Source organism: Monodelphis domestica, chromosome 1, assembly GCF_027887165.1.
Source record: "Monodelphis domestica isolate mMonDom1 chromosome 1, mMonDom1.pri, whole genome shotgun sequence".
Classification (NCBI taxonomy): domain Eukaryota; kingdom Metazoa; phylum Chordata; class Mammalia; order Didelphimorphia; family Didelphidae; genus Monodelphis; species Monodelphis domestica.
This window is the reverse complement of record NC_077227.1, coordinates 226,778,172-226,801,593: the sequence shown is the minus strand read 5'-3', so window position 1 is coordinate 226,801,593 and position 23,422 is coordinate 226,778,172. Positions and strand designations below refer to the sequence as shown.

The 23,422-nt window shown below is 35.7% G+C and overlaps 1 protein-coding gene across 27 annotated transcripts in view; it reads right to left on the bottom strand.

Moving 5' to 3' along the window:
• UNC79 (unc-79 homolog, NALCN channel complex subunit) overlaps positions 1-23,422 on the bottom strand; it is a 338,162-nt gene that overhangs the window by 267,649 nt on the left and 47,091 nt on the right. For 26 of the 27 annotated variants that reach the window (XM_056810500.1, XM_056810495.1, XM_056810498.1 and 23 more), the window contains exons 5-8: positions 18,754-18,846; positions 16,635-16,690; positions 14,103-14,232; positions 10,915-10,979 (exon numbers count right to left, since the gene is read on the bottom strand). In XM_056810500.1, coding sequence (XP_056666478.1) covers positions 10,915-10,979; positions 14,103-14,232; positions 16,635-16,690; positions 18,754-18,846 — 344 coding nt within the window. Of the gene's footprint in view, positions 1-10,914; positions 10,980-14,102; positions 14,233-16,634; positions 16,691-18,753; positions 18,847-23,422 lie in introns of those variants that run through there. The other variant, XM_056810496.1, reaches the window with a different exon arrangement.

The window sequence follows — 23,422 nt, the reverse complement described above, 5'->3', positions numbered from 1 at the left end:
CAGTGGAACAGAACAGACATACAACAAGCAGTCGGAAAAGATTATAGTAACCTTATATTTGACAAAAGCATAGATCCAGGCTATTAGGATAAGAAATCACTATTTGGTAAAAATTGGTGGAACAACTAGAAAGTAGTTTCTCAGAAACTAGATATAGACTAATATTTAAATCATTCACTAAGATGAAAATGGATATATGATCTAGACTTAAAGGATGATATCATAAGCAAATTAGAAGAATAAGGAACATATTACTTATTTAGATTTATGGTTAGAAGAAGAATTTGTGAGTAAACAAGAGACAGAGAGCATTGTTAGATGTAAAATGGATAATTTTTAGTATATTAAGTTGAAATGTTTTTGTACAAATAAAAAATGTTGCTGATTAGAAGATAAGCAGAAAACTGGAGGTAATTTTTCATAGACAGCTTCTCAGATAGAAGTCTTATAATATAAACTAGATAGAGAATTTTGTCAGATTTATGGGAACAAGAGTCATCTCCCAATTGATATGTGGGCAAAATTGATATATGAACAGACAATTTTCAGATGAGAAAATCAAAGACATATATAGGTGTATGAAAAATGCTCTAACTCCCTACTGAGTAGGTAAATAGAAATCAAAACAATTATGAGGCCAATATGACAATAAAGGAAAATGATAAATGTTGGAGGACATGTAACAAACATTGGGACACTATTTGTGGTGGAGTTGTGAACTGATCCAACCTTTCTGGAGAGCAATTTGGAATTTATGCCCAAAGGGCATATCCTTTAATTTAGTAATACTACTACTACATCTGTATCCTGGAGAGATCAAAAAAAAAAAGGAGGAAGGATCTACTTGTACAAAAATATTTATTGCAGCTCTTTTTGTGGTAGCAAAGAACTGTAAATTAAAGGAATGCCCATCAATAGGGAATGGCTGAACAAATTGTGGTATATGATGGTGATGGAATACTATTGTGCTGAAAGGAATTATGAAGAGGATGATTTCATAAAGGGCTGAAAAGACTTTCATGGACTGACACAGAGTGAAATAAATAGAATCAGGAAGATGCTGTACACAGTTACAGCAATATTGTGGAATGATAAATTGTAACAGATTTAGCTATTATTGGCAATACAATGATCCATGACAATTCTGAGGTACTTATGATGAAGAATGCTATCTACCTCCAGAGAAGAACTGTTGCAGTCAGAATGTAGATGAAAGCATATGATTTTTCACTTATTGTTTATGTGGGTTTATGTTTGGCGGTTTTAGTTTTACAAGATTACTCACAAAAATGAGCAATAACCTAGATTGAATCACCTGCCAGTACCAGGAAAGGAAAAGAAAGGAAAGGGAGGGAGGGAGATAAGTTTGATAATATAACTTGGGAAAACATGTGTGGAAATTTGTTATTACATTAATTGGTAAAAAAAATATAAAAATTAAAAAAAACAATTCTGAAGTATCATCTCACAACCATCAGATTGGCTAAAATGACAAAAGAGCAAAATGGCAAATGTTGGAAGGGATGTGGAAAAGTGAGAACACTAATACACTGTGGGTAGAAGTGTGAACTGATCCAATCATTTTCAAGTGAAGTTTGGAATTATAGCCAAAGTTATAAAACTATGTATATCCTTAGGCCAAGGAGATCAGGGGGGGAAAGAAAAGAACCTTTATGTACCAAAATATTTATAGCAGCTCTGTTTGGGGTGGCAAAGAACTAGAAATTGAGGGGGATATCCATCAACTGGGAAATGGATAAACAAATTATGGTATATGATTGTAATGGAATACTACGGTATTGTAAGAAATGATGAGCAGATTAGTTTTTTTAACTTGGAAAGTACTACATTGGACAATGAAGACTGAAGTGAGTAGAACTAAGAGAACATTGTATACAACTACAAATTTAATATTTGAAAAGTAGCTTGTGAATGTTCATTTCCAGAGAATGAACTGAAAAGCAGAAACACAAAAGACTATATATTTTGCTGAATATGCCTTCTATGTTGTGGGAGGGGAGAGAATGACTGAATAAAATAAAATGAACTCATAGAAGTTAAAGGAAATTCAGAGAGAGACTCAGACAAGCAGGACAGCTATGAAATGATTTTATTATATACTTGAAAAAGTTGCATGTAGTCAAGATTTCCACTTCATTTGCAATCCTATAGTTACGTTATTTGTATAGAAATGATTGTGTCTGTTAAGTTCAGAATAACAGAATAATTTTTAAAAAGAAAACAATAGCTAAATCCTATATAGCATCATATGGCTACAACACATTTTCTATACAGTAATTCACTTGAACCTCATAAAATTCCATGAATAAGATAGTATAAATATCATTATCCCCATCTCATGCATGAGGAAACTGGGATTGAAAGAACTTTAAGTTACATGCCCAAGGACAAGTTATTTCAGCCCAGGTGTTCTGACATCATCCTACTATGCCCCATTGCATCCATAAGGAGAGACTGATTCTGGGATACCTATTTTAGAGTCAGGGGAAGACTTCCAGGACAGATTGTATAAGCTGCAACAGAAGACAGGACAAGGGAAACTGTCTTGTCCTGAATGAGAGGCCACTATTTAGAGATCTAGCCTAGAGACCTAGAGAAATCAAAGTGAAAAGCTCTTGCCTCTTTGGTATAAAATTAAGTGGGCAACAATAAATGGGAGACACAAGGTAAAAGTAGTAAAAGAATACTAGTGAGAGTCTGGTCATTGTGCTAAGTTCATTTGAGCTGGATTACATGAATAAGCCATGGATCCATAAATGACCTGCCTAGGTAGACATATCCCAAGATTTCTCCACAGTATGATAAAATAACTTTGTACAATTGGCTGACCTTGCAATGGGGAGCTGAATTGCTGTGGAGATGTAGGAAGTACTTTACTAGTAAAATGAAAAAACAAGAGTTCAAGAGTTATAGGCTCCATTTGCTAAACACTTCTGTGCTTGAGTTGTGATAGAATGCTAGAAAACGTTCATTTTGTGGATTATCTGGACTGTTTTTATTATGGGCAACTAAGTGATGCAGTAGAAATATTACTAAGCTTGGAATCAAGAAGACTTCAATTAGCACAATACTGGTGCACAGTAGAAACTTAATAAATGTTTATTGACTGACTGATTTCTCTAATAATTTGGTGGCTTGACTGTACACAAACATTTTAAACAGAAATTGATGTCTCATCAATAACCAATTGTTTCTAATCTGTTAGGATAGAACCAGTTTGGTTCGGGAGGATTCCATTGGGTCCTTACTAGGTCCATCATTTCTAAGCCAATTCCTTTTTAAAAAAATTCATAATATATGTGAAACTTCTGTGTAACAACTTTTGCTCTCTTTTTGTTTTTTTTTCCTAAGCCCATATTCCAGCATAGTTCTTACTGTCCTCCCCCAAAGTTCCTGAATTTTAAAACATATGTTAATAAAATTCAGAAAGTCTTGTTGATTTCTCTGTAGAATTTCTCTACATCTTCATCCCTTGTAACAGATGGTGCATAAGCTTCAATTATCTTCCTGGATATCTTTTAAGAGTTGTACATCATAAGCACTTCAAAATAAAATGATTAAGTTTCCCACAAAATGATATTTCTTCTACTCTTCAGACATACAATAAAACCTACTTTGGCAACTCCTTGGTTTGTATTTTGAAGGAGGTGTATGAGCCATCCTTCCCTTTAGTTGCAACTTCCTTCTGTCTCTGGGTTTCATTTCTTATAAAAATAATATTAATATGATTCAGCTACTACAGTAATAAATCTACTCTTTGACCACTGGACAAAGGGTTCATATTTAGAATATTAATAGTTGTTAATATTTAAAGATTTACAATTTTTTTGGTTCTTATCACTCCTTTTTGTCCTTTTGACTTCTCTGCTACCATCAAAGCAAAAGTAGAATTGGGCTACATAGGGAAAAGGACCACTTTGTATTTTGCTTTGATTCAAGGATTTCTATTTCCAAAAACTTCATTATCTATTGGTTATCCTACAGTTGATGAGCATAACTATAATTAACTAGTCTAGGGGTGCATCAGAGCTGGACCTGGACCTGAAATCAAAAAGTCCTAAATGCAAATATGGCCATTCTACTAATTGTGTAACCCTGAGCAAGTTGCTTAACTTCTGCATCAGTTTCTTCGATAGAAAAATAAGGATAATAAGCACTTATCTTGCAGAGTCCTCGTGAGGAAAAAATGAGATAATATTTGTAAAGTGCTTAGCACAATGTCTGGCACACAATGGGTCCTTAATAAATGTTTGTTTCCTTCCCTCCTCCCTGGACCGTACTCAAATGACTTCATAGAACCTTCCAGAGCTTGTGCTCTACAGTTGCCACAATGTCACAAAGAGTAACTGAAGAAAAACTTTCAAGAGGTCTACCTATCACCACAAAATGCTTACTCGACGTTTAAAGTATGGATAGTCTCATTGTCCTGGGTAGTCTCTTAATTGATACACAATCCAACTTCTCTCTTATCAAATAAATACCCTTTAAAAGTTTCAACAGCTAAAAAATTTACCACTTTGAAGCTAGCCTGATTGTAAGTCTTTTCAACTTAAATGATCCTCAAATGACAGACATGCAATCTAATTCCAAACCCACACCCAAAACGTATCCAACCTGACAGAGTTTGTACTCCACTGGCATCATCTTTGGGAATTCAGGATCACCACAACAAGGCATCCCCAAATTTTAGCCAAGCATCACAAATCATGCCGGTTAAATTCCCCTGATAAAAGTTCCCATGGGTAGTAGGTCATTATTGGTTCCTCGATCCTAGGAAATACACAGGTTGTCCATTGCAGATGCTCACTTTTTCCACTGAAGCATTCACCTGACTCTTTTTCCCCTACTTAGAACAAAAATATTTCCACAGAACCATTTAGGAAGAAAATGTGCTCATTCTACTTATCAACCCTGGAGGTCCGGAAAATAACTAAAAATATTTTCATCTCCCTTAGTAGTCCCCTGGGAGTCCACCATGAATTTACCTACATCTTTTTTTTAATGTATGTATATGGTTGAAATAATTTGTACTATAAGAACTATCTGCTGTTTCTTCCTCAATCCACCTTTCATAAAGCACCCAAAGAATCTACCCACTGAACAGGCCTGAACTTTTCTGCTCAAAAATTTTCATTCAATCTATCATTCATTCATTCAACGAATAATTATTAAGCTTCTACTATGTGCAGTGCTCTGTTTTTAGATAAACCACAGTCCATGAGTTCATGCAGTTATAGTCTTACAGAATCCTTAATCTGGGATTTAATGGCTTCTTCAAACTGGATCTAATCTTTTTAACCTTCATGATCTCAGCATTTAAACCAAACCAGATAACCAGCTGTCCTTGATTTCATCTTTTATTTATCCCTCTTTTGTGCATTTTTGCATGCTGTCCTCCTTAACCCCTGTGTTTGGAACACGTTCCCTCTCCTCTTTATCTCTGTCTGATGAAATCTGCCCCTTCCTTTAAGGTCCAGCTAAGATGCTGGAATTTCTATAAAGCTTCCTGGCTCTTTCCCCAGCCTGATGAGGTAGAAAGAACACAGCTCCTTGATTAAGGCTTCATATCATGGCTCCACTACTACCAGTATAATCCTGGAGCCTCAGCTTCTCCCCATGTAAAGTGAAACTACTTCTAGTATTACTTACTTTAGACATTGTGCTAAGGAAAGTGTATTGGCATTGTGTTATGTATGTACTGTAAAGGTAAGCTATGACTATTATTAGTTATGTCAGTTTCATATCCCCTTAATCAATTATAAATTCTTGAAGTCAAGAATTGTTTTGCTTTGTATGCAGAGCACTTAGCACAATACTTTGCACATAGAGCATGCTGAATAAATGTTCTTTTAAATTGAACTGGGATAAAACCTCCTTTATTTGTCCCAGACTTATCTCTTTCAAGTTTCTGGGTAAGGAATGTCTCCTGAAATTTAGTGACTAAATCTGCTCACCTTATCCATAATTTAATGGGCTGTGATAATATTCCTTCTCAAACTCTGTCTTCCAATCCTATTCTCTAATCTATCTGTTTAAACATTTGTAGGACTCCGAATGACTTTTAAGGTTCCTGTAGAGGATCATCTGTATTGAACCTTCTGATTTCTTTGTACTTTTCTTGGTTTTTTTCCCCTCTTCTTTACCATACTTATAGAATTATTTATTTAAAGATTATCTAACTCTCTTACATTTAATTATATCTTAGATTTATTTTCTATTTCTTATCTAAAAAACCCTTTATTCATATATGTATCTGTAAAAATATGTGCATATATATTTCATTATTATTAGAGGAGTTAGAAAGATTTTAGTAGATAGAGGACATAATTGTAAGTCAATTATTGTGGGGTGATCTAAAAAATGAATGAGCAAATGAGAGGAGTACACTGGGAGAAGATATGAGGAAGAGGAAAAATGGGGGAAATTATTTTACTTATATATAAAGAGGCACATAAAAAAGAGCTTTTATAATAGAGGTGGAAATGGAGGGGCAGACAATGCTGGAAACATTCTCATCTAAAAACCTATCTCATCAGACAGTGAAAAACATGCATATACATACACACACATTCAATTAGGGATAGAAATCTATTTTACCCAACAAAGAAGTAAGATGGGAAAAAGGATGAGAAAAAAAGGGAAGAGTGAAAAAAAAGGACAGATAAAGGAAAGTAGTGGTCATAAGCACAGGAGAGCCTTTTAAATATTTGGAAACAACTATTACACCCTTTAGTCATCTCTTCTCCTGCGTAAAAACTGCCCAGCTCATTAAACTGGTCTTCCTTCCTTTCATTGGTATTGAAATAGCCATTAATTGTCAGAGGTAGGACTTGAATCCAGGGCTTCAAGCTTCAATACCAGTTTTCTAAGCCCTATGCCATTCAGTGTCTAGTATGGATTAGACACAGCTAACTAAGGAAACAAAAGAAGAAAAAGATGACTAATATTTCCTTTGTGAATCAGTGAGAAAAGAGTGGTTTCATTAATAGAAAAGGAAACAACATGATATAGAGGAAGAAGCACTATGGACTTGGAATCATAGAATTTAGGATTATATTATGGCTCTATCACTGATTAATATGTGACCCTAAGTGGCTCATTTATACCTCTCTTCTCTCTGCTTCAATTTCCTCATTTTTAAATTAAGGGGATTAAACTACATGATCTCTAAGGTCTTTTCCAGCTCTAAAATCCCATATATCCTTTGAAAATGGGGAGTTTAGAATAGGTAGGAATAGAAAGAATTTATTTGAGTAAAAAAAAAGATAAGAAATAATGCACAATGAGAGGCAAGACAATATTTCCATTTACTTGATCCAAAGAGTATTTTATGAGGCCAAAGGGCCAAACATTGAGCTCTGTGGAATGCTTACAAGTACCAATGTAGAGATGATAGTTAGAAAGAATAATAAAGGAGAGAACTAGGAAGCCAAAAAAAGGAAGAAATTTCAAGCAGGTGTAATAATTAGTAGCTTCAGATTCTGCAGAGAAGTCAAGAAGGATAAAAATTAAGAAAAAAACATTAGATTTAAGATGTTCATTGTTGACCTTGAATAGTACATTAGCAAAAACAAATGCTATGAAATTAAAATGACCAAAGTTGGCCCCAAAAAAACAGATCTTCAAAGCCACTTCACTGATTCCTTTGTAAAAGTAGGGACCACATGTGTCAAATACAGCATATAAAGTTAGTTTCTTTTCATATAAGGCTTAGTTTCATTGAACTTTTTTTCCTTCCTTTCCTCATACTTTATTAAGGAATAACTCTTTATGGGGGAGAAGGGGAAGTATAAGATAAAAAAATCAATGAAAATATACTTTTGAAAAACATTTGTAGTTGGTAGGGAGGAGTGCTGGTGAGAAGAAAAACTGGAGGGAGCTAAAGAAGAAATAAAGGATTAAAAATGTAGAGGGTGGATGCAAATCACTCATTCCAAATGGTTGGCAGTAAATGGGAGGACATAAATATGGTGTTATGGGGGCAGCAAAATCAAATAAAGGATTTCTAAATGAGGAATATAAATGTATGTTTGAAAACATAAGATGAGACACTGGAAAACTCCAAACATATTTAAATAGGTGGAATAAAAGTAGATAGATGTAAGACCCTTCAGGTGTTAGAAGAGATATTATTAAGAAGGGTACCACTTATGAAAAAGAGGAAATAATGGATATAGAAACAAATTTTTTTTTAAAAACCAAAACCATTTTCAAAAAAAAATAAATGGTCAAAGGACATGAACAAAAAATTTTCAAAGGAATATATCCAAGCTATCAAGAATCATATGAAAATACTCTAAATTACTAATAATTATAGACATGCAAATTAAAGCAATTTTGGGATTGACAGCAATTAATTTAAAATATAGCAAGAGACAAACATTTTTGTACATGGCTAATGTGGAGATTTTTTTGCCACACATTAGAGACGTGCTGAAGTGTTTATTGAGGTTTATTTGCTTAATGGAGAGGCAAAATAGTAGAAGGGACAGATTACTTTTTAAATTACTTGAAAAAAAGAGAAGAAATTGAAAAAGTAACCTATTTTCTGAACCTTTGAATTGCAGAACTTTTAAAAAATCATAAAATTGTAGAATTTCAAAGATTTTATAGGTCATGAAGTCTAATCCTCACCTAAAACATGACTCCTCTCTACAATACCCCAATTAAAGTAGAAGACAAGGACATTTGCTCAGAGTAAGAAGAATCAGGTACAATGGTGGACATGACAATCACAAACGCTTAGAAGAACTACTTCAAAAGTGTACTCAGGAATCTACAAGAAATTCATTATCATGCACAAAGACTTCCTCTAGCTTCTCCAGGACTGGCCAATATAAAACAGCACATTAAAATCATGCAGTGCTATTCCCCTCAGTTTTGCTCTTTTCATTAAACCCTAATAATTTTTATCAGTTGGATTCCTTTAGTTTCTTATACTTTCTATACATCCTACATGAAACGTATAGTCTCCCCAGCAGGGTGTGATTTATCCTTTAACTTCACAACACCTTCTATTCCTCTGAAGAATTTATTCTAAGTTATATTACAATTCTTTAGTTATGTCTTTTCTTCCTCTACTAGACTGGAACCTCAAGAGCAGCAACTAGATTATAATTATCTTTGTCTCTCACCCAGAACCTAGCACATTGCCCTGTACATAGCAGGTAAATAATATATGTTTGTTGATTTAATAAATTAGTTTATCATGTAGATACAAAGAATCAGTGCTTCCTTTTCCCCACTGCCTATCATTCCTGTCCACCTAGAAATCTCATCATGCTTGCTATCCCTCTATCTCTCAGTTTGTTGTTGTTGTTTACTCATATCTCATTCTACATGAACCCACTCATGTCTTCTTGGAAGAAATACTGGAGTGGTTTGTCATTTCCTTCTCTGGAGTGTCCTTATTTTAAAGATGAGGCATTGAGGCAAACAGGGGATAAGTGACTTGTCCAAGGTCACCCAGCTAGTAAGTATAAGAGGCTGGATTTGACTCAGATCTTCCTAACTCCTGGCCCAGTACTATATCCAGTAAGCACCCACCTACCCATCCATTTCAATAATTTGTCATAAATCATAACTTTGTTCTTTAGGAAAGATGCAATCATTTATTGCTTGTGCTCCTTGAATTTACATAACAACCCTGCAATCATCTCACCTTGAAGCAAATCTGAGAATAAGGGAAAAACCATATTTCCTGATCTCTACCTGACCTCTCCTTCCTCCATGTCTAAACATATTTTCTTCACCTACAGGGAAAAAAATTACTTTTTCTACTGATATTCTCTCTTTTTAAGGGCTACCTCAGATGCAGCCTTCTCCATGAAACTTGTTCAGTTAAAAGTGATCCTTGAAGTTATCTTCCTTGAAATCTTTTGTGTCATTCTCACTCTTATGCACTTAGCCTTTTCTGATGTGCATTATAGCTACTGGTGCATATGCCTCACTAGATAGTAAGGTACCAAAGGATAAGATCTAGGTCATTTTTTTCAACTTTATATTTCTAGCACAGTGCCTCAGACAAGGCAAGGGCTTACTGAAAGTCTGTGGGATAGAATGGAACTTCCTCCACTTGGAATCAAAAAGTAAATTCACAGAATCTTAGCTTGAAGAAGCCCCTGAAATATAGGTCACTCCCCACCTGAACGCGGGACCCTCCTCTACAGTATCCATGACAAACTAGCTATTTAGCCCATCGGGAGACTGCAAATGATAGGAAATGAGTCTAGACAGAGGCAGCCTATCATACTTTCATAGCTTCCATTTATTGGTCCTACTGAGACCTTGAATCAAGAAGAGTAAGTCTGAACTGTCTCCTACAAGGCAAACTTTCAAATATCTGAGAGGAATAATTACATGACAATCCTCCTCTGCTTCATCCTCAAAGTCTTTACTTCTCCACATGAAACACCATCGTTTCTTTCAACCCGTCCTTTTATGGCATTGTTTGGAATCTCCTTACCATCCTCTGGATGCATTCCAGTTTGTCAGTCCCCCACCTATGCGATGATATCCCTTAATTGTTTAACCATCACAATTATAACAACTAAGGCAAAAACCTGCAATGGCCACAAAAAGTATTTGTGATGGGATAATGGTGCTAGTTACCCTATCTTTCTATGATTTTGTCTGTAAATTCTTGGTCACTACCTACATATATTATTATTCCATACTCTCTTAATCTAATTTGCCAAGCTCCAATCAAGTTAGAACAAAAGTTGAATACAGACAGAGAAGAGGTCTGTGGAGAGAGAAGAGGTTTCCCCAAAGCTCAAGCTTCTGAATTTTAGAAGAGAATGACTGCATTCGGCTCTGTTTCACAGAGTAATTTACTTCCAGTAATTTGACCATTGGCAGAACAATGTGGTCCCCAGTCAAATGAAACAGTACCTTCACCGCTGGTTTGTTAATTGCGTTATGGCATTCAATATGCTGGCAGTGGATGGGATTCCAGGCTGTAAAGCAAAGCACAATTGATCAATATTTACTCATTATAGCTATTACATTCCCTAATACTACCACTTCAGTTGTTTCTTTGGATTCTTGTTTAAAGGGGCCCTTAGCTGGGAGATGTCAAGGCATATTCTAATCAGTTTAATGTCTGAATGATTCAAAAATGAGAAAGGAAATTACACTCACACCATCCTTCTCATTGGGGGACAACAGGTTAAAATGAGGAGATGATACCATCAGACTTCTGTAATGTCTTTTTAACCTAACAAAGCATTTTAATATCTTTTGTTGAAATCTTGGAAATTGTCCTGAGTGTCATTTGATCTGCACAGCTATTTGTAAGACAAATGTTGTCATTCCCATTTCACAGATGAGAAAATTAAAGCCAGAGAGATTAAACAATTTGTCTAAATTCACACAACTAGTTAGTAGTTGAACAGAGACTAGAGCAATTTTTACCCATTGATTCTAGTTCTTCTAATTTCTGGACTCTCTGACTTATTGTTCTCTCTGTTATTTCCACTACTCATCACTTACCCCAAAGTCTCAGATTTAATTCTATGGAATTGCCCAAATGTGACAATACTTCAGGTCTCTGTTAAGCTCTTTCTTCAAATGTGAAAGATCATAAAGCCCAAACCAATACAGGACTTAGAGCTGGAAGGGACATTAGTCTAATCACTTCTTTTTACAAATGACAAAACTGAGACCCAGAAAAGGTAAGTGATTTGTCCAAGGCCCCAAAGGCATTACATGAGGGGCAGTATTTGAACTCAATCCTCAGATTCTAAATCCAGCAGTTTTTCTACTATACAATAGAAGCATGAAGGGATAAATTTCTTTTTTTTTTTAACTTTACCTTCCATCTTAGAATCAGTATTGATTCTAAGGCAGTAGAGTGGTAAGGGCTAGGTAATGGGGGTCAAGTGACTTGCCCAGGGTCACACAGCTAGGAAGTATCTGAATTCATATTTGAACCCAGGACCTCCCATCTCTGGGCCTGGCTCTCAATCCACTGAGCCACCCAACTGCCCCTTAGGGATAAGTTTCTTGACCAAAAAATATTTCTCCTTCCACTTACCCCACTATTGATTGTGTCTGCCTTATTCAAATTGAACTTCTGTTATGGGTTTTTTTTAATTTGTTTCTATCCAGATCCTTAATTTGGAACACACAGCAGGTATACCTGGAAACCATGCCAATGGGATCACATGACAATGAAATGCTCAGCTAAAAATCATCACCATATAACACTTGAAGTGTTATAGCCTAAAGCACTAAAAATTCCTTAATAAGGTAATAAGTATATTTTCAAGAGCATTAAAGGTGCCACGTTTTCATCCTTTTATAAAACTGTGAATTCCTTCACAAATAAGATAACTATGCTAGTATTTATCTTTGTAGATCATGACATCATAGGTTTAGGGCTGTTAGGTTCCTTAGAAATTGCCTAGGGGCCAGCTGGGTAACTGGGTAGCTATGGGCTAGGCAATGGGGGACAAATGACTTGCACTTCCTAACTGTCCAGGGCAAGTCACTTGACCCCCATTGCCTACCCTTACCACTCTTCTGCCTTGGAACCAATACACAGTATTGATTCTAAGATGGAAGGGAAGGGCTTTTAAAAAAAAGAAAGAAAAGAAGTTGCCTTTACCAACCTCCTCATTTTATGGTTAAGGAAACTAAGGTCCATAAATATGAAATGACTTGTCCAGTGATACAGAGGTGAAAAGTCCCAGAGCTAAGATTCAAACTCAGGCCCTTTCACTGCAAAGCCAAAATATTCTTTCCACCGTAGGACAAGGCTATGGTCATAGTAAGCAATTTCCAGATGAAATTCAACTTATATTTGTCATTTGCAGCAATAATTTTACTATCTGTAATTGAGTTTTTAACATTTTTAAAAGATATCATGTTATAAAGCTACCATACAGTTTAAAAATGCATCACTTCACATCACTCTTAAAGAGCTATTTCCCAAAGGGACTAACTCACCTGCAGCAATAAGCCTCTGAAATGTTTTATGATGTGTTACTGCTGAAACAACTGAGGATGACATCAACAGTCAAATGCCTCTGCCACCCATCAATATTTTTCAGGCTCATATGTTCAAAGTTGGAATCGGTACAAACAAGCCCTGATCAACTATTAATCAATATTAATCAATTTAATTGATTAAATGTTAATCAATAAAACTGGAAAATGTCAGTCAGACGGGACCCCAGAACCAAATAACCCAAAGAAGATCTGAGCATGAATTCCCTCTCTAGCATTCCTGACAAAAAGTCATCCGACCTCTGCTTAACAGCTTCTAGGGATGGGGAAATGACAGTTTTCTGAGGAGTCTCATCCACTTTAGGAAAGTTCTGATCTTTAAAGAAGTCAACAGCTGCTTGTGCAATTTTTCCCCATCGATCCTAGTTCTTCCCTTTTAGATCAAGGAGAACAACTCTAATCCTTCTATTTTACAACACTTCAAATACTTGAAGAAAATGGCCCTGTTTCTCATACTGTTTAGGCACCTGCAGAGAGGGATGGGAACAAGTGGATATTAACTACTGTTCTGTTCACTTCTGTAGAGCCACCTCAGTGCATAAAAGGGGACCTCCACAGCCAAAACTCTTAACAAGCAGACCTTTTTATCAGGTAGGTCTCACATACCAGACTCTTTTACTTAATACTTTAATTTTTACAAATCACCTTCCCCACAACATCTAGATGGTAGCAGTATTATTGTCAATACTTAATGAGATGGCTGGGGCTCAGAGAGGTCCAATCCCTTTCCCAGAGTTACACAGCTAGTAAGCATTAGATCTAGGACTTGAACCCCAGTATTCCTGACCACCACTGTCCTTTCCACTTTAATACAACAGTCTACAAAGCAAGTGTCCTTTATCACTGACCCTATAGCAGGTCTGTGACCAGAGCCAAAACCCCAAGAGCATTTGGGGCTTTTGTCCTATTTGGGGTCCCCATAGGTCCCAGGTGGATGTCCTCACCATTCTCAGTCACCTCCATCATTAGGGGCCCTCTCAGTCCTGGATGCCTACCCGTTCTTGTATAGGGCCCTGCTTGGGGCCTCAAGGAGCCCTGGAGTCATTTCTCTCACTAGATGGTGCTCTTACCTGTGTACTGTAATCCCCTGTACTCACTTATGGCCCCTGGAGGTTTTAAATTGGGCCAATAGTGAAAGAGCATCTGCACAGCTGGTGGTTTCACTTGAGACGGTCCGTACGCTATTACATAGAGCAAATCCTAAAGAGGAAGAGAAAATTCACTCAGCATCACAGAACAGAAAAAAAGTCATTCAACATGACTAAAGAAATATTACTAGATTTTACATGAGTTAAGCAATAAAAAATGTATTTTTATAAAAATGTATTTTAAATTTTATTTTTTTAAATGTAAAAATCATATCTATGGTAATATACCCTGAAGAATGTACTGTGGGTCTAGCTAATAGAAGAGATCACCTTGCAACTAAGCCTTTCAGAATTATCTCTTAACAATTCCTAAAGTGGGGTCTAAGAGGGTCTCAGCTTCAACCAAATTCGGTTCACCAGAAATTAATATTTTTTTAATTAGTAAAGCCTTTACCTTCTGTCTTAGAATCAATACTATGTATTAGTTCAAAGAAGAAGAGTGATAGGCAATGGGCATTAAGTGACTTACCCAGGGTCACACAGCTAGGAAGTGTCTGAGACCAGATTTGAACCTCCAGTCTTTAGGCCTGGCTTTCAATCCACTGAGCCACCCAGCTGCACCTCAGAGATTAATATTCTAACAAGGTTTTGGCCTACATATATGTCATTTTTTAAAAAACTCATCTGTTATAGAAAAAGGGACCTCAGACAAAATTTTTATTTAAATTTAAAAATGTCATCTGAAAATATAAGAGAAACAAAAAAAGGTAAATTCCTAGAATGAAGACATGTTCATCAACTTATTCTGTCAGCACATTGGTCTTTTTTTAAAATGTATTCATTGGTTTGTTACATTAAATTTCCCAGGTATCTCCTTCCCTCTTTCCCCTCCCCACACATAAGAAGGCATCATTTGAAATATATATATATATATACATATATATATATAAAACAATGTCATGTTTGTTTCTATTTATCAGTTCTTTCTTTGGAGGTAGATATATATGAGTTAATTTTCAAACAATATTTCTGTTATTGAATATTATGGTCTCTTTTGGTTCTGCTCATTTTTCTCCTCATAATATCATTTAGGTCTTTCATTGTTTTTTTTTCTGCTCAACATTTCTTACAGCAGTAGAATTTCATCACAATCATATGTCAAAATTTCTTTATACATTCCCCAATTGATAGGCATCCCTTCAATTTCTAGGTCTTGACCACCACAAAAAGAGCTACTATAAATATTTGATAATATATAGATTCTTATCCTTTTTTCCTGATCACCTTGGGAAATGGGCCTGGTATTGCTGGGTCAGAGGGTATATACATAGTTTTATAACTCTGTGGGCCTAATTCTAGATTGCTCTCCAAAAGAATTAGATCAGACAGTTCCATCAACAGTATATTACTGTCTCCATTTTTCCACATCCCAGACTGCTTTTCAGTTTTCTGAACAGTTTTTACCTAATTGTGAATTTTTTCCAAAAAACTTGGATCTTTACTTTGTCAAACACAAGGTTACTATGTTTTATTACTATTTGTTGTGCATATCTTCTGTTCCACTGATCACTCTTTCAACTTCTTAGCCACTATCAGATAGTCCTGATAATTATTGTTATACAGTTTAAATATGGTAATGTTAGACCTGCTTCCTTTACTTTTTTTTCATTAATTCTTCTCATTTTCTTGACCTTTTGTTCTTCCAAATCAATTTTGTTGTTATTTTTTCTAGGTCAATAAAATTATTTTTGCTAATTTCATTGGGATGGCATTGAATGAGTAGATTCGATAGAACTATCGTTTTTATTACTTTGGTTCTGTCTACCTATGAATAATTATTCTTTCTCTAATTATTTAAATCTGACTTAATTTGTATAAAAAGTGTTTTCTAATTATGTTCATGTAGTTCCTGGGTTTCTTTTGGCAGTATACTCCCAGGTACTTCATTCTGGCTAAAGTTACTTTAAATGTAGTATCTCATATTACCTATTCTTACAAAGCTTTGTTAGTGACACATAAAAATGCTGATGATTTAGTGTGGGTTTATTTTACATACTACTTCTTTGCTAAAATTATCCTTTTTTTCAACTAACTTTTTAATTGAGTGTCAAGGATTTTCCAAAAATATACATTCATATACTCTGCAAAAAGAGAGTTTTATTACCTCTTTACCTATTCCATTTCCTTCCATTTCTTTTTCTTTTCTTATTGCTTTTGCTAGCATTTCTAACACTATGTTAAATTAAATTGGTGATAATGGGCATCCTTGTCTCATTCCTGTTCTTATTGGGAAGATTTCTAGTTTATCCAGCACAGTGTTATTAAAGCATCATTTCTGTTCCAAATAAAAAATAGATTCACTAATGAGGGAAGAATTAGAGTCACTGTCATATCTAGAGGGCAGGATTTTGATATATTTGACCTATACAGTAATTTATATTTGTCAACTACCTTCTAAGGTATTATATAAATTCATTTTACATCCACCAGTAACAAAACTGGTCCAAAACTTACTTTCCAGACTTCTTGCTTATATTTCATGAGGCATTCCAATAATTGGCAATGATACACTAGAAGAAGGAAAATGCAATTTGAGCATGAAATTAACTTGTAAACACAAGGGGGGAAATTGCTTATATATACTATAATTACAGGTTATATAACTATAACTCATCAATGAACTAGTCATAGCTAGAAAGGACCTGAGAAAACTGCAACATAAAACATCAGAGCTGAAAAGAAATCTTATAATTATGTAATCCAATCTTATTTTACAAGAAGGACCTAAAGTCAAGAGAGGTCAAGTGACTAAGCCAAGATCACAAAGTAAGTTACTGGCAAAGCTGGGATTCAAAATCAGATCTCTAAACCTTTGGGCCAAGGACTACAGTTAGCACTAGGGGGAAAAAATCATTTTTATTTTGTCAAAGTTCCAAAGAATAGAAATAGCCTCAGGATTCCTCAGTCTTTATTCCAATTTCTTTTAGAAACATTTAATTTATCATATTAACAAAGTAGAACTTAAGAGACTCCTAGAAATCATGATACAGTATGTCACCTGGATTTAAAGAAAGTCAAGAAATACCTGAGAAAGAAAGAAGAGACTTGACAAAACAAGTTAATAGATCCAAATTGAGGCCTTCCTTGACTGTGCTCCCCACCCCAAGGTAGGCTCTCTTTTCATTCAAATCCTCACTCCCATTTGTTCTTGAATTCAATTCACTCAGTACCTATCTCATACCATCATGACTATATGTTTTGCCTCTTAAACTAAACTATGAAATTCCCAGAAGACAGAATCTGTGTCTTTTATCTTTGGTATCTCCTATAATATCTAATATAATACCCTGCACAGAGTTCAATTATTATAGGCAGATTGAGTATTGGCAAGAGATAGATGAATTTCATCCCATAAGCTACAAGACCAGACAATGAGTTACAATAACCAGGTTTCCATTTGCTATTCCCATAATAAATTCAAATGACCTCAGAATAGGCTGATCAATACCCCATCACCTAATGGAAGAGAATCCCAGGGGAGAATTATTTTATTCTTTGATAATTCCTCAAAAAGGCACCCAGTGTGGAAGAAAGCAATGGCCTTAGATTCAGAAAAGCTGAGTTTGTGTCCCTATTCCAACACTAAATAAGTGTGTGATCATGAGCTAGGCACTTTCTTCTCTGAGCCTCAATTCCCTCATTGTGAAATGGAGGGATTACTTTTCTAGGCTAAGACAAAGTATATGAGAAAAGCAGTGATATGGATTTTCTCTAGTGGAAATGAGACAATATTTTAGAGTACCCATTTGCTTATATGAGTATTTATTTATATGATGCAGAGAAAACAAGAGGTAGACAATATTTATTAATATTAAAAAATTAAAGTTGGGCCTTCCTTGGCCAGACCCCAGACTAAGTTTCTTTACAGACCAATAAGAAATGTAATAAATATGAACTTTATCTTATTCATGCTCTGTGATAGATATATATGGAAACCATTCCATACGCAAATATATATTTTTATGAAATTCTTATACTCTTCATATAAGGACCTTATATTTATTGATATCTGAGAATATTTGAAGAGTTTAATCATAAAAGCTGAGGTTAAAAGCTGGGTACCATATCATCGAGTTTTTCTTTTTCTCATAAATGAGAGTTTTAATAAAATCAAATAAAACCTAATTTTACAAAAGTAGAATGTGACTCTGAACAATTTGGCCTTTAAGGTCATTTTCCAGAATTCATTTACAGAAAAACCTGTGCAAAAAAAACCACAGTAGATACAAATCTCAACCACCAGGTTAATAAGTTCCATTCTAATGTGAATATACATGTCTATTTCTACTTACATATTTTCAATGAAAGCTTGTTTTTAATCATTCTGAAAGCATAATGAGCCAGCAAGTTTTTTCTCGCCTCTACAAGGAGGCTGAAGAAAATTCTATTTTGACTTTAAAACCTGTTTTCCAATAGGTTTCCTAAAATCTCTCTATTCTACCAAAAGAAGCCTTTCTTAAAATGAGAATTCACAGCCTGTTTAGAGTCATAAGAGTATTTGATGATTGTTTTGTAATGGACTTAGCACTCCAGGCCTTTGGGAGGAAACGGAAGCAGCTTACACTTTACCTACCTGGGTTCGATGTGTACTGCATTGCTATCATTAACATGGAAGATGCAGAGAGATTAACATGGGCAGGAACACTTTCTCTCCTGGATGAGCCCACTGGAAGCAAACATTTTTAGATTAGACGCAATGTACTTCTTATTTATCATATTGCATACAGCATGATAACTGACTTTTAATATCCATGAGGGCAGGCATTGTATCTGATATCAATTTTGTACTTCCCCAATGTTCTGCACAATAAGTAAGGAAAGAAGGGAGGGAAGAGGAAGAAGGAAAGAAGGAAGGAAAGAATGAACAAATGAACAAATAAATGACAGAATGAAGGAAGGAGAAGGGAGAAATGAAGGCGTAGGGGAAGGGAAGGAGGGAGGAGGGAAGAGAGGAAGAGAGGGAGGGTAGGGAGGGGAAAAGGTCCATAGAGTACAATCATGTAAAAATCCACACATACAATCGGTGCTCTTCACTTCTCGTTCTCCACAAATGTTTGTAGTGTGGATGATGACATAAGCAAAAAAGTGAAGATCATTTGGGTGCCATGCAATGGATATTAGATAGCTAATTATGGAAGGCATTTTTCAAGAAGTGGATTTTGAGCCAAATCCCAAAAGATCTAAAGAGGGTAGGCAGCAAATTGTTTAAGTATGTCCTGGTATCAAATGACCTTCCCTTTTTAATTAGTAGAGGGGAGTATGGCTAACAAATGCAGCTCCAATGCACAAGGACTTTCCATCAGAACATGGGAGGGAAGAGTGTAAAGGATCATTGATTTTCACTACCAGATTTTCTGATTTACTCTGTCTTTCCTGACTCTGAAGGCTTCCTTTGGCACTATATTCTCACCCAGTTCCCATCTTTAATTCCTGTAAGTCAACCCAACCCAAAACTCCCAACTCCTGCTTTTGCTGTCTTCTTAGGCACTGTCACTCCACTTTCAACAACCCTCTGAACAGACCCTAAGAGGAACCTCCAACCAGTGAGTGAACCTCCTCCACTTCTATTTACTAAGATCATTGATTTACAGGGGCAATGGACCTTAGGTGTCAGTTTTAAACACAGCATCCCCTAGTTAACAAGTAGAACACTTCTGAGCCACCATCACCTTGATGTTTATATTTTCCCAGTTGGACAACGGCAAACTTGAATAGAGAACAACTTGAGGAAAAGAAAAAAATCACACACAATTGGTAGAGCTTTAGATCTGTCTGACTAGCACAGAGAATAAAAACTACAAAACAGGACCTGAATTATTTTATATAGCATGGAAAAAATCTGGAAGGTTTGTATTTGGTAATTAAGGATTTCTGGAAGAATCGGAAGGGGTATAAGATTATATTGTTAGGAGCAGCTAGGTGTCTCAGTGGATAGAGTCAGCCCTAGAGACTAGGCAGTCCTGGATTTAAATCTAGCCTCAGGCACTTCCTAGTTGTGTAACCCTGGGCAAGTCACTTAACCCCAATAGTCTAGCTCTTACTGCTCTTCTGCCTTATAACCAATACTTAATATCAATTCTAAAACAGAAGGTAGGGATTTTTTTAAGGCTATGTTGTTGCTACCCTCCTTTTAGAAAAATTCTAACTAGCTCATGTTAGTATAGGACTTTCCATTTTATAAAATACTTTCCAATTAATAAACCTCTGAAATGGATAGAGCTGGCATTGTTATTCCCATTTTACAGATGAGAAAAATGATGTGTCAAGAAACAAAGTGACTTGCCCACGGTTACACAGCTGGCAATTCAATCCAATACTTTTTTGTTGGTCTAGTAATCTTTCCTTTATACTACCCAGCCTTTCAGATTGATGGGGTGTGGGGGAGGGAGGATTTAAATACTTTATGTCATATTGTTAATTTAAGAGTGTTTTCAATTTTGTTCTGCCCCACCTCAAAGTAAGGATAACATTCTGAAACAAGTTACCAAAGAAAGCTGTCCTTCTAATCACAATTAGTCTATGTTTTCACTAAAGTGTGGCCAAATCAGAAAGTTAAGAGCTTTTCCCTTGAAAAAACCTTGAGAAATTGACTCTGATTATGTATAAAAAAAAGTACTTGGGTCTTCTGAAACACTGAATATAAACAGCTCACCTCTAATTTAGTAAATATGCACAAGCACTCATCATTCATTCATTGAATCTAGTTTTTCAAAAGGTATGATGTAAACAGATGTGAAGTCTGTACCCATGAGGCTGAATGTAGACAAGAATACAAACAGCAAGAAAAAGACCATTCAAAATCTCTCTCCCCCTCTCTCTCCCTCCTTCTCTCTCTCTCTCTCTCTCTCTCTCTCTCTCTCTCTCTCTCTCTCTCTCTCTCTCTCCCCCCCTCTCTTCCTCCCCCTCTCTCCCTCTCCCTCCCTCTGTCTCCCTCCCTCTCTCTTTCTTTCTCTCTCTCCCTCTCTCTCTCTCCCTCTCTTTCCTCTCCCTCCATCCATACCTCCCCTGCTCCCATGCTAATCATGTCTTCTCCACTGCACATGACCAAGTATAAGGAAAAGACTTTCAGAAAAATGTATAAGGTTCCATTATGCCTTTATAATAACATTCCATCTTCTGCACATGAGCCTTGGCATAGACTATGCCTAGAATGCATTCTCTCCTCACACTAACTTCTTAGAATCCTTAGTCTTTTTCAAAACTCAGCTTATACTCAACCACCTACATCAAACGATTCTTGATCATTTTAGCTGCTAATACTCCCCCCAACATTTCATATTATATATGCATCTCTGTGTGTAAGTATGTGTATACACACATATACACATATATACATACACTTATATGTCTCTAAATATGAGCTCCCTAAAGGCAGAGATTTTTCTGTTTTACTGTGTATTCCTAGAGCTTAATATAATGCCAAAGAACACAGAAAGTCTTAATAAATGCTTATAGGTTGAATGATTAGTGTTCTACCTAAACTCAGGTGATTTTCAAATATCCCATTATCACAGGATTTTAGATTTGAAGCTAGAAGGGGCCTTAAAGACCACCTAGTCCTTGTCCTCGCTTCTCTCCCCATTTTATATATCAATGGCTCTTGGAAGAAGCACAAGTATTTCCACTCTCTAAGAAATACAATAACAATTTACGCACTTTATAGTGTTTCAGAGGATTAGTAGGCACCTTGTCCACAACAGCTCTGTGAGATGAGAAGAACAGATATTAATATCACCATTTCACAGATGAGAAAACTGAGGAATTTAAATGGGCTGCCCATAATCACATAACTAATCTAAGAAATGTCAAGCCCTACTTTTCCTGACGCCAAGTCTAGCATATTTTCCACTACTATGTTGGCCTGGGCAAAGAATTAGCAATGATAACCTGGAACTTCTTGGTCCTGAATGCCCTAACTATTCATATACAAAGAATGATTCATATTGTCATTATAATAATAGTTAAGATTTAAGACACGACTGAGCCTGTTTTCTGAGGTTGAATGACATCCTAAGGGAATCCAGACTTGCAAAAGAGAATTAATGAGACTACATAAACCCCCAAAATTCTAAGGAAGACAAAATTCTTAGAAAATAAATCTAGAAGACATGACCCTTTGCAAAATAGCTTGTCTCTGTGAAAATAATTGAATAAAGGAAGGTAGATTCCACCAATAAATTTTACTTGGACAAAACTGATAAGCTTCTCTGCCAAAGCACATCCCCAAGCATACATATTTCAAAGGTATCTACAAATCCCCAGTCAACCCATGGAAAAAGAAAAGTTTCCAGAATGGAATAAAAATGAATGTTCAGTCCTTAACCAATTTTATAGCATATCATATCTCTATATATACACATGCATGTATGGGTATACTATATGTATGTATATAACATATGTGTTTACATCTGTATTTGAAACAAAAAGAACAGGAAATCGATGTCACATAGAAGAGAGGAACTGAAAAGAAAGATTGGCATAAAATAGCCAATCTGACAAAAAATGAACCAAAAGGCAGTATTAACTAGTAAAATTACAACAGCTGCCATCTTAAGGATGGCACTGAAGACTTACCACTATAGTCCTCTTAAACTTTCAAAGGCTGCCAGTAACTCACTGGATCCACTTTAAAAGACCTTCATACTCTGGGCCCACAAGGGTGTAGTGTTACACCTAAGAAATAAGCTATCCTTGGGAACATCACAAAAATGACAGAGAAGCCTATTTGACTTAAGCACTTTCTCTGTCAAGATTTCTGAATGTAGAACCTGCCCGATATTGCAGAATCATAAATAGAATATTAGAGACAGAAGGGAGCTTAGAAAACAAATTCAAACTCCTCATTTTAGAAAAGGAGTAACTGAGTCTCAGAGATTACTCAGAGTTCAAGATGAGACACAATAGGGACTCACAATTCTATAATGCTCTAAAGTTTGCAAAGCAGTTAAACTTAAATAATACCACTAAGTAGACTTCAAATCATTCAGAAAGACAGATAGACCCATGAGTTTGTGCTGAAATACAAACTTCTTCCACTGGTTCAGATGAGCATTAATCTGTGCCAGTCTTTCTGGTCTATAATTTACAGTCTTAACAGAGTTGACTTGGGAATCGAGATGGTAAAGGACTTGTCTATAGCAAAGCATCTATTACAGACCAAGTGTAAGACTTGAATACACATCTTCTTGTCTCCAAAGCCAGCCCTTTATCCACTCTGCCATGTAGCTTCTCATCTCCATTTT